This window comes from Engraulis encrasicolus, chromosome 5, assembly GCF_034702125.1.
Source record: "Engraulis encrasicolus isolate BLACKSEA-1 chromosome 5, IST_EnEncr_1.0, whole genome shotgun sequence".
Lineage (NCBI taxonomy): Eukaryota > Metazoa > Chordata > Actinopteri > Clupeiformes > Engraulidae > Engraulis > Engraulis encrasicolus.
The window spans coordinates 51,025,121-51,036,794 of record NC_085861.1 but is presented as its reverse complement, the minus strand read 5'-3'; the positions used below and the strand labels follow the sequence as shown (position 1 = coordinate 51,036,794).

The 11,674-nt window shown below is 41.4% G+C and overlaps 1 protein-coding gene across 1 annotated transcript; it reads left to right on the top strand.

Annotated features, from left to right (window-relative positions):
- Positions 1 to 4,691: 4,691 nt before the first annotated feature.
- On the top strand, positions 4,692 to 10,959 carry LOC134449839 (DOMON domain-containing protein FRRS1L). Its single transcript, XM_063199946.1, has 5 exons — positions 4,692 to 4,890; positions 5,590 to 5,674; positions 9,036 to 9,174; positions 9,765 to 10,011; positions 10,769 to 10,959. The coding sequence occupies exons 1-5, from the start codon at positions 4,692 to 4,694 to the stop codon at positions 10,939 to 10,941; spliced, it is 843 nt and encodes a 280-aa protein (XP_063056016.1). The 3' UTR covers positions 10,942 to 10,959.
- Positions 10,960 to 11,674: the final 715 nt, after the last annotated feature.

Sequence of the window (11,674 nt, the reverse complement as noted above, 5' to 3'; positions counted from 1 at the left end):
CCTCCCTGGGCCTTGGACAACTGACACATTTGTCCTCCCCTTTCGGCTTTTCTGTGTCTGTGTGAAAGTGCACGTGAGCGTGTGTGTGTGTATTTGTGTGTGTAACAGTGCATGTCTGTGCGTGCATGGGCAGTGCATGTGTTTGTGTATGTACATTTGTGAGCGCATGGACATTTGTGTTTGTAAGTACGTTCATGTGTGTATGCAGTTGTGATGATAATTGGTTAAGGTTATTAGACAGTTCTGAGTGGAATATAATAGCTCAGATAACTGCCCTCTAATTGGCCGAGTCGGGTGTGAGTGGGACCAAGTGGGACAAATCGATTGGCTGGAGATTGGGTCAAAAGTGTGCCTGCATGAAGTCACTTCAATACAATATGTGGTGACAGTGCACCAACACTAGAGTATCCTATGTGCGCGCAACACATCAGACTGGAACAGAATAACAAGACTGCCCTCTGCTGACAACATGGCAGTGACTCATGCAGGGACATGTATTTCCAATATGAAAGAGTGCAATAACATATTGATCTCCAATTAAGGTGCTTTATTGATCTCCAATTAAGGTGCCAAGCAGCCTACACATAACACACATAATATCCACAATGCAAGAGATCAAGCATATAGCACACATAGGCATACAAGCACATTAATTCACAAGACAGTTCAAGGTTTTTTCCCAGTATGTTATAAAAGCCATTTAAATGCTGTTCCATAAATCATTAATTAAATTTGAGGAATAATTAAAACAAATATTTTTTGGAAATGGATATAAACATTTTTTTAAGTAATCTGTAGGCTAGGTATGTGGTTTACCACATCAACAAAATAACAACAGTGCCCTCTGCTGACAAGATGGGTGAGTGACAAACCGAGGCATATTTAGTAGTGAAATTCTGTATCGCCTTTTATTGAGTAGTCTATATTTCAGTAGGCCTGCTAGCTGTATTTAGATGCTATTAAAATGTCTGTTATTGCTGGTGATCAGAGCTGACTATTAGTAATAAAGATTACTTTTGAAATTGTTCTACATGAGTTGGTGACAGTAGCCTACAGACATTCTAAAAAAACCCACTAAAAATGGACATGGACAGTTTGGCTACTTTCAGTTTTTTTAAAAAGTGAGATCTCGACAAAAAGAAGTCTTGTATGGTGTTATGAAAGGAACAAATCCCAGGTAGTGACATGATTTGTAAGTGGGTTTTTGTTTTCGTTTCCTTGGTTAGAAAGACTACACTCACCGGCCACTTTATTAGGAACACCTCTCTAGCGCTGGGTTGGACCCCCTTTTTGCCTTCAGAACTGCCTTAACTGCCTGCAACAATACTGGGGTAGGCTGTGGCATTCCAACAAAGATGGTTCTAATTGGCCCAAATTTGGCTAAGAAAATATCCCTATGCCATTATATCCCCAGCCTGAAACGTTGATGTAAGGCAGGGTTTTCATGTTGTTGACGCCAAATTCTTACCATTGAGTGATGCAGTAGATATCAAGACTCACCAGACCAGGCAACATTTTTCCGATCTTCTAGTGTCGTTTATGGTGAGCCTTTGCCAATTGTTGCCTCATTTTCCTGTTAGCTGGACAGGAGTGACACCCAATGTGGTTTTCTGCTGCTGTAGCCCAGTTGCCTCAAGATTTGATGTGCTGTGTAATCAGAGATTATCTTATGCATACTTCGGTTGTAATGAGTGGTTATTGACTTAATGTTGCCTTTGTATCAGCTTAAACCAGTCTGGCCATTCTCCTCTGACCTCTGCCATCAATAAGGCATTTTTTCCCACAAAACCACCGCTCACTGTATATTTTTTCATTTTCGGACCATTCTTTGTAAACCCTAGAGATGATTGTGTGTGAAAACCCCAGTAGATCAGTATTCTGAAATACTCAAATCAAGCCCTTTTGGCACCAACAACCATGTCATGTTGAAAGTCATTTAAATAACCTTTCTTCCCCATTATGATGCTCGGTTTGAACTGCATCAGATCATCGCGACCATGTCTACATGCATAAATGCATTGAGTTGCCACCATGTGATTGGTTGATCAGAGATTTGCCCTGAGTTGTAAAGGTGTTCCTATTAAAGTAGCCGGTGAGTGTATGCACATTTGCTAACAAGTAGACCTCATGTTTACAGTGATATGCAAAAATCTTGGAAACCATTTGGAAAATCCCATCAGTTTACCTTTTGTTTGTGAAGTTTTGTTTTAAAGATGTTTTTGGTATTTTATGACAGGACAGTTTGAGAGGTAGACAGGGGAGGGGACAGCAAATGACCCAGGCCGCGAATTGAACCCGGGTCGGCTGCATGGCAGATAAGTGCCCTACCGGTTGGCCACGACAGGGGCTGTGAAGCTTTATTTTAACATATGCTATGTTCTATTTGTTTCATTGCAAAATTATATAAACACCATTTTTTGATTTTTGCATTTTAATATTGGAAATGACTACTCAGATGTCCTTTCATCTTCTATGTGTGGATTCTTGCCATTCAAATATTTGAATCACATCCTCCTAAAACTAAAATGCATTTGGCAAAGTTATGCAATACCCAATACAAAAATGTTAATTTCCAAAAATCTTGTTGTCATTTTGCAGCGAAGCTCTTCATTTGAAGAGAAACATGTTGTGAAAGCACAATGGGAGGGGGCGCTGTGGCGCAGCGTGCTAAGCCCCCCACATTTGGGCTTACATGCTCACATGGACCCCGATTCGAGTCCGGCCGGGGTCATTTCCCGATCCCACCCCGTCTCTCTGTCCCACTCGCTTTGTGTCACCATCTCAGACTGTTCTATCAAATAAAGGCATGAGCGCCCCTAAACATTTTTTAAAAAGCACAATGGGTGTATTTGAGACCAATTTATGTGCATTTAAACAGGACATAGGCCCTCAAGACTGAGAACTCATAAGCGAACCGTGCTGAGACCACGTCAATAAGGGCATTTTCACACCTAGTCCTCTTTAAGTGAACTGAACTGCAAAGTGAAAGTGAACCAACAGCAAAAGGACTCAGTTACGTTTTTTTTCATATTAGAAAAAGAATCGGCTGATCTTTCTGGTCCTGCTAGGCCTTTATGGTTTGTCAGTCCTCTTTTTGATCACACCTGTTCCTCTAGAGCCCTCCTTCAATGATTACACCTAGTCACAAGTGTACCTTGTCAGAACTCATAAGCGAACCGTAGACCACGTCAATAAAGGTGTGGCAGAACACTGCCATCTCTTGCCTTGACTATTGCTAATGTCGCCTGTCTGGTCTACCTACTGATGCAATAACAACACTGGATATCAGGGCTGCAGTCAAGTCCACGAGTCCAAGACCAGAAGTAGTCAAGTCAGAGACAAGTCCGACTCCAAAGAGTTTTGAGTCCGAGACAAATCTGAGTCCAAAAAGATTAAAATCCATACCAAATTCGAGTCACAATGAATCAATGAATGAAAAGGATGAAAGACAATAAGGTAAATGTTTGAATGTGACCTATATTATGTGAAGAAAACTGTTATTGTATTTCAAGCTCCACTTTAGAATCTATGATGACCAGAGTTTTAAACAAAATAGATAGATTTGGGTGAGTCCAAAACCCATAATTGGCAAGAACAGAGTCCGTGTCCAAGACAAGCCCGAGTCCAACTTCTAGCGAGTCCAAGACAAGTCCAAGTCCAAAAAAAGACTTACTACAGCCCTGCTGCACATGTGCTCAGGGGCCCCCAAACTGTGTGTTGTATGTTGGAACCAGAGATGTGTGCCTGGACCGTGAGGGACAACATTCTTCATTAAGAATTCTTCATTAAGAATTCCATGGACATGGGACTCGGAGCCCTATATGCACAAATAGTTTTGTGGGGCCCCTTCCTTTTAACATTTCCTGTCTGACATGAGTCACATTATCAAGGAATAATGTTAAGAAATCAGTTGGGAAATATATTTAAAGATAAAAATTTAACAGTTTACTTTTTACTAGTCAGGGGAGTCACCATATTTCACAAGTGAGCACAAATAGACTACACACATGGAAAACGTACTCAGTCTCCTCCAATTAAAAATGAGGTGAGAATTTAAGGCCAAAATAAATAGCATATCCTCATGTCTCGCCTACACACATTATAGTAAACATTTCACAACATGGAATAGCATAGAAATGTAGGTCTATCAAATCACAGCCTATTAACAAGCCAACCATGAATGAAAGCACATTCGCCAAAGCAAGCACGTCGCGCGTCCCCATTGGACCACGGTAAAAATTCGATAGATGGCTATTGAGCGAAGAGGGGCGGGCGAAACCATGCAAGAAAAAAATAGACCACAATAATAAACTGATTAGCATCAGTTAATGCCCAAACTAGCTAGTGATATTTGTAATGACGCCTAATGTAACATATCCCGTGGATTTTGACCCATGTTCACGGCCAGCTGTTCTAGCGGACCCGTCGGTTAATCCCTGCGAAGACCACTTGGTTCATCCTCTGATAGGGACCCCCAGCCTAAGATTCTGTGCGAGTACCAGCGATATTAGCCATCTCTGATGACAGCTTTGTAGAGCTTATGATGCGATGAAAAATGAGAACGGGCGTAATGCCAGAGCGTAAATAGCCCTTAAGTAGAGCCAATAAGAAAATGACGGGTTGGTCTTAGGAATGAGGACATTAATGCGAATAATTGCTCTTTTAGCTCACGGTCTATGACGAACACAGCTATGTCTATATTTCGTATACCGCTGCTGCTGCTACTGGGCCCTGAGTTCTGGGTTGGAGTCGTCGCCAGCCCAACCGATGACAGCGCGCTGCGAGGCGGCCATGGAGAACACGGAGAGCCCGGTCACCAAGAGCATCACAAGGACTCATATAGCACGTTTGCCTCCGAATTTCTTGAGTCCAGATACCTGTCCGACGACGGTAGGAGGGAACTTTTTGCGTAGGCTAGGGCGCATGAGATGGGGACAGTTAGTCAAACGGCTAAGACAAGGAATTTCAAGCAGAATAAAAAATGGTGATATAATTTAAGCAGCCATTAGGTCCACCCTAAAATCAGTGGCGTACATAATTGCAACTGTCGACTTGTCATAGCAAGGGAATAGTGGTGTTCGGTGTGGTTGTGCGCCGCGTCCACTGCTGCGATTCCCGTCAGCACCATGGTCAGCACCCGCTGTCCATATTTTGCTTTCCTCACCTCGGATGCCTTGTCACTCATTTAAGCGGGGTATTCCAAAAGGTGATTCAGTAGCTAACCAGGCTCAGTTAACCTGTAGGGCCTAAGGGTTTGTCGGCTATTTAGACTTTAGAAAAGTCCTGCTTTTGTCTCTTATTTATTAGCAAATGTACCACTTTCTGTAGGTTAACTTAGACTATCACTAAACCATCTTCATGATTTAATTTTCCACTCACTGATAGATAGACTATCACTAAACCATCTTCATGATTGAATTTTCCACTCACTGATAGATAAAGGAATAACTATGACCGTGTTATTTTTTTTAGAGTTGCTCCTTGTTTAGCATATTTATATAAGTGGCATACGCTTGGTGCCAAATTATTAAGGCACTAAAGTATTCTGTTGTGGTGATTTCCTGTTTGTGTTTGTGTTTTTCAAATCAGGTTATCCTTTCCCCACGGCTCCCCCTGTCGACCCTTTCGCCCGGATCAAAGTTACCGACTGTGGAGTAACTAAGGGTTGTGTGCGGTGAGAAAAAAAACAAACAAACATTTTTGTTACTGTATGTGGAATTATCCTTTTCAATGTACAGTATATCACGAAAGTGAGTACACCCCTCACAGTTTTTGCAGATTTGTGAGTATATTTTATCATAGGAAAGCAGAAATTTCTCTTTGACACAATAATTAGTGACCTTTTAACAACATATTTAACTACTTAAATTTCTTGTTCACTCAGAAAAAAACAAAATACAGCTATTAAAGTTTGAACATGTACCCACAAAAGTGAGTATACCCCAGATTAAAATCCGGTAGAGAAGGGGCCGTGTTGGATCGAATCGTTGCGAAATGAAAAAGGATTAAAAGGGAGGTCATCGGGGTGCGTTTCAACCTTTCTTTGCATTTAACTTTTACATTTTGAGTGTGCACCTGGCTTATATAGATTGGTGTGAGATTTCAATGCAATCCTATGGAGAATGTCATGATCTGCTTCAGTAATCACAGTGCATGGTGACATGGTTTCTTTTAGGTGTATTTCAGGTTGGCAATGTTGACAGCATTCATGCATCCCCAAACCATGGCAGTCCCACTACCATGCTTGGCCATTCAGAGGATACACTTTTTTGTAAAATTCACTTGTTTACCACCACACATGCTTGACACCATCTAAAGCAAATTTGTTTATCTTGGTCTCAAGAGAGATGAACAGACCAAGGATATAGATCACTGGAACCATGTTGTGTGATCTGAAGAGACCAAGATAAATAAATGTACTTTAGATACTGTCAAGCATGTACGGTGGTAAACAAGTGAGTTTTAAAAAAAAAGTTTATCCTCTCAATAGCCAAGCATGGTAGTGGGACTGACATGGTTTGGGGATGCATGAATGCTGTCAACATTGCCAACCTGAAATACATCTAAAAGAAACATGCATGTCAACATGCACTGTGACTACTGAAGCAGATCATGATATTCTCCATAGGATTGCATTCAAATCTCATACCAATCTATTTAAGCCAGATGCACACTCAAAATATAAAAGTTCAATGCAAAGAAAGGTTGAAACGCACACCGATGACCTCCCCTTTAATCCCTTTTCATTTCGAGACGATTCGAGCCAACGCGGCCCCTTCTCTACCGGATTTCAATGTGGGGTGTACTCACTTTTGTGGGTACATGTTCAAATATTAAAGGGACAGTTTGGTCAATTTCAACATGCAGTTGTATTGCTCACACTACCCTTGACTTGTCAGTACCTGGTGATGCCACATTTTTCGGCTCCGCCCTTTCGGAGATATGAGCAATTCTAATGGGGGCAGCGTTTGTTTACATTTTTAAAAAATGAAACATAGGCCAACTCCAAATGTTTTCCCAAAAGGTACTGCTGTTTGCTAGTTGTCTGCTGATGTTTTATAACCTTTTGGATGTTTTTGGGAATAAATAAAAATGTTTTTTTGAAATGTAAACAAAGAGCTGCCCCCATTACAATGACCAAGATCTCGGAAACGGCTGAAGAAGAAGAAAAAAAAATCTCAGGCACTGACAAGTCCAGGGTAGTGTGAGCATTACAGCTGCATGTTGAAATTGACCAAACTGTCCCTTTAATGGCTGTATTTTGTTTTTTTCTGAGTGAACAAGACATTTAAGTGGTTAAATATGTTGTTAAAAGGTCACTAATCATTGTGTCAAAGTGAGATTTCTTTACTGCTTTCCTATGAAAAGATATACTCACAAATCTGCAAAAACTGTGAGGGCTTTACTCACTTACGTGATATACTGTAGACTTTAATAAGGCTGTGTGTTTCAGGCAGCTGTGTCTGTCTGTCTGCTCATTTGTCACTAACTGGGCAGATCAGGCAGAAAACTTTAGAGCATGTTCAATGTTTTATTTATATGAGCACTGGCCTGATGGTTTTCTCAGTTTGCAGTGGAAGTAGAGTCTCTGTTGGCCTTTTGGTTCATAACTACTGCTGATAAAGACATGGTGATCTCTAAGTTTATCATCATGTCGTTACACATCAGGGCCTGCATACAGGGAGCCTCCTCAAACCTCCATTGCAACTTGGAAATGGAAAATGAGCCTATCAGTGTTTGAGTAAAACCAAATAACAAAGTGGAAGTGATACAGACTGTTTATTTATCCCTACACAAATTAACGTTAAACATCCATACATACATGTGATTAATCTGATATACACAAGCATCCATATCCACGCATACACAAAAAGAAAGGTGTGCCACAACACAACTTAGAGTAGTGAGTGACATAGTGCAGTGTGCTTCTATGCTCTCTTAGGCTGAGAGCGTACCAATGCAGGACAGTAAAGGGCATAAAAGGGAAATTTGGGCTACATACTGTTGATCTACTTAGATTATAAAAATCACCTAGTAACTAGTACTAGTACTTCTACATAGACTGGAACACTTCAATCACCTTTCTCCCCCATTCTTATACTCAGTTTGAATTGCAGTAGATTGTGTCAACTACGTGCCCAAATGTTGTGAGTTGCCGCCATGTAATTTGCTGATTAGAAATGTGTGTCATTGAGCAGTTGGACAGATGTGCCTTATAAATTGGCCGGTGAGTGTATGTGTGTTTGCTCTGTGTTCTTACAGAATTCAGTAAACTTGTCCTTATAGGTAAAGTGCCTTTGTCCCTGTTCAAAGATCTGAAAATAAAAACTGTTTAAACCAAGTGGCCAAGTGCCAATGGCATATACACCAGATCTCTATTTCCCCTTGTGCTGTGTAGTTATAAATTAGAAACACATACTGCTCTGCTGCTTATAGAGAGTTCTTCGTACAGCGATTTTGAATGTGGATAGGAGTGGACATGCACACCACTCCTTTTGTACAATGTGTCTCACAATTTGTTTACATTTGGCTTTATATCCAAAACCGTTATATAGGTACAGTCTCTGGAGCAATTTGAGGGTAGCTATTGTTCAACAACACTTCAGCCATGGATGATATGGGTTTCAAACCGGCAGCCATCAGATTCAAAGACCAACAACCTAACCTTTAGACCACTGATTCTCAAACTGTGGGCCTGGGCCCACTGATGGGTCCCGGATGTCCTATTTTGATATCCTCTTTTTTCAGATGTAATTTTAATTACTGCACAGTGTAAAATACATATGATATGGATGAAAAGATAAGGAAATATAATAAATAATAATAAATAAACCAACTAAACATTATTTGACTATCATAACAGGAATGTTATGTGCAAAAAATGTGCTCATAGTAGTCTTGTGTATTCAGTTGTGATTTAAGGTTTGGTTTGGTGTACCTTTTTCACATTTCAAAGCAGGCCCTAAAGTTCTAAAGTTTGGGGACAGCTGCTTCTGTGGCCCCATAACATGTTGCATCTCTTGTCAATCTTGTAGATATGGGAAGCCAGGCTGTGATGCAGATTCCTGTGACTACTTCCTAAGTTACAGACGTATCGGCACGGATGTGGAGTTTGAGCTGAGCGCAGAAACAGATGGATGGGTTGCAGTCGGATTCTCCTCCGATAAGAAAATGGTAATATGGATGTGGTTAAAGTTTGACTGCATGTGATTGGAAATGTTACTTTTTTACACACTTGCATCTCAAAAGTATTCAATATACCGATATGTGGTACAGTAAAGTGGTAAAATTTCTACTGTGATTATGATTTTATGTTTTGCCTCAACAATATTTTGTTATCATTCTACAGTGATTTTGCTTTTATGTTTTGCCTCAACAATATTTTGCCTCAACAATATATCAGTTGCAATATCGGTTTTGGACACAATTCTTTATCTTTCAGTCTTTGGAGAATCTTTATGACATAGTCCTGTTGCCAGGGCTGGACTGGTAATCTGGCATACAGGGCATTTTCCCAGTCCACAGGGGCCAATGCTGTTGGGTTTTGTTTGTTTCTTTCCTTGTTTGATTGATTTTTTTCCATTCAGTTGAGATGGGGCCAGCCCATTTGTCCATCTTTAATCCAGATACTGTAGTGGACTGAGCAAGTCATAATATTGTAGGAAAGCAGGTAGGGCTGTGTGAGGGGCTGGGCTATACCAAAAAGGCTCGGGCTGTTTTTTTGTCGGTCACAGTCCAGCCCTGTCTGTCTCCTCTGTTACCAGGGTGGTGACGACGTGATGGGCTGTGTTCACGATGACAACGGTCGGGTTCGGATCCACCACTTCTACAACGTGGGCCAATGGGCCAAGGAGATCAAGCGGAACCCGGCGCGGGACGAGGAGGGCATCTTCGAGAACGGACGGGTGACGTGCCGCTTCAAGCGCCCCCTCTACGTACCCCGTGAAGAAACACTGGTGGACCTCCACCTCAGCTGGTACTACCTGTTCGCCTGGGGACCGGCCATACAAGGTCAGTGAGGGATTTGCTAGCTGTTTTAGAGCTACTCCAGAATTAGAATTGCCCTTATTGGCCTACTTGGAGTAGCCTGCTGTATTGTACACCAGTGGAACACTGTAATAGACCTAGTCATTGGATAGTTAACTATCATAGTACTACACTACTATGACATATGTTCATTGGCACTGCCCTTACAATTCGATCTGATTACGATTTGGGAGGTAGCATTGCAATTTCATTTCTACTGCTAGGTCTGATACAACAACACTTTATTGGCTGTTGTGTGTATCAGTCCTGCAGTTTTCAATGCAATGCAAGTGCTTTAATTAAATTTTAAGTTAATTTGATCTGGAAATGTCCACAGAAGTAAATGAAACTTGAAAAAAATATGCTGCATCGATTATGGCATTTGTTGAATCGATTATTGAATTGTCCATGCCCGCATCGTGATGCATTGCCGAATCGATTATTGTTGACACTGCTACTATGATGTAGGCTAATACAAGGCTTTTAGTAATGCACTACGACTTGGTCACTGCCATTCTGGTAACTTTTTAATTTTGAACGCTGTGTAAATAAAAAAAATATCTGACATTTTGTACAATGTACACCTCAGAAGCGCAGTCTTAGTGGGCAGTGAGATGAGCTTGTTACAAAAAAATGTTGCTATTTTGTAGACATGAAATCATTACACGGGTGCACGTCAAAGTGCATTTTATGTTGTATGTTGCTGACACGTAAACAAACAAATGCACCACTCTGTCGCCAGGCTCCATCACCAGGCACGACATAGACTCTCCGCCCGTGTCCGATCACATGCTCAGCATCTACAAGTACGAGGACATCTTCATGCCCTCCACGGCCTACCAGACCTTCAACTCGCCCCTCTGTCTGCTCCTCATCGTGGCCCTCACCTTCTACCTGCTCATGGGCACACCGTAACCAGGACGACGGAGCTATAAGGGAATAGGACGGTAGCGCCAGCATGGCAGAAAAACGAAGAAGCCTCACACAGAGCAAGGCCCGAGAAAGCAATAAAAGACTGAATGAGAAACACTTTGGGAAAACTAGCTCTCCATAGTACGATGTTGCACTCTGTTCTGTGTGTACTTACATCTTCAGACCGACCTCAGTACGATATTCATGTCGATTTGTGTACGTACGTTTCATGGGATTTACACAAGCAAGCAACTAGGCACATACAGTACAGTCAGTCAGCTCTTTTAGGCCTTTGTAACTTAAGTAGGAGAGCTAAAAGCTAATAATTACTATGTTCTACTACCCTGGTGTGTATTTTTAACCCTACGCCAGAGACAAGTTAAACACATTAAACATTAAAACACGCACATGCACACACGCACGCACGCGCGCACACACACACACACACACACACACACACACACACACACACACACACACACACACACACACACACACACACACACACACAGACTTTAGTTGCAGGAACAGCAGTTTGCACATTTCCAATTAAATGTTCCAAGTAACGACTACTCAAAGGCAACTAAGACAATTCAAAGGCAACTATTCTTTACCGTGAGTTCAGTGCCAAAACATTTTTAACCACTTACTCTACCCGTAAATCAACACACATACAATTGGAGTGCATTATAACAAAGTGGGCACCCTTTAATATCCACTTTCATCTTCACGTTTT

What these genes read in the sequence shown, in the direction of transcription:
- LOC134449839 (XM_063199946.1), top strand. Translation starts at nt 4,692, where the DNA reads ATGTCTATATTTCGTATACCGCTGCTGCTGCTACTGGGCCCTGAGTTC. An exon ending in CAGATACCTGTCCGACGACG is followed by an intron (nt 4,891 to 5,589) that starts GTAGGAGGGAAC and finishes TTTTCAAATCAG; the next exon opens with GTTATCCTTTCCCCACGGCT. An exon ending in CTGGGGACCGGCCATACAAG is followed by an intron (nt 10,012 to 10,768) that starts GTCAGTGAGGGA and finishes CTCTGTCGCCAG; the next exon opens with GCTCCATCACCAGGCACGAC.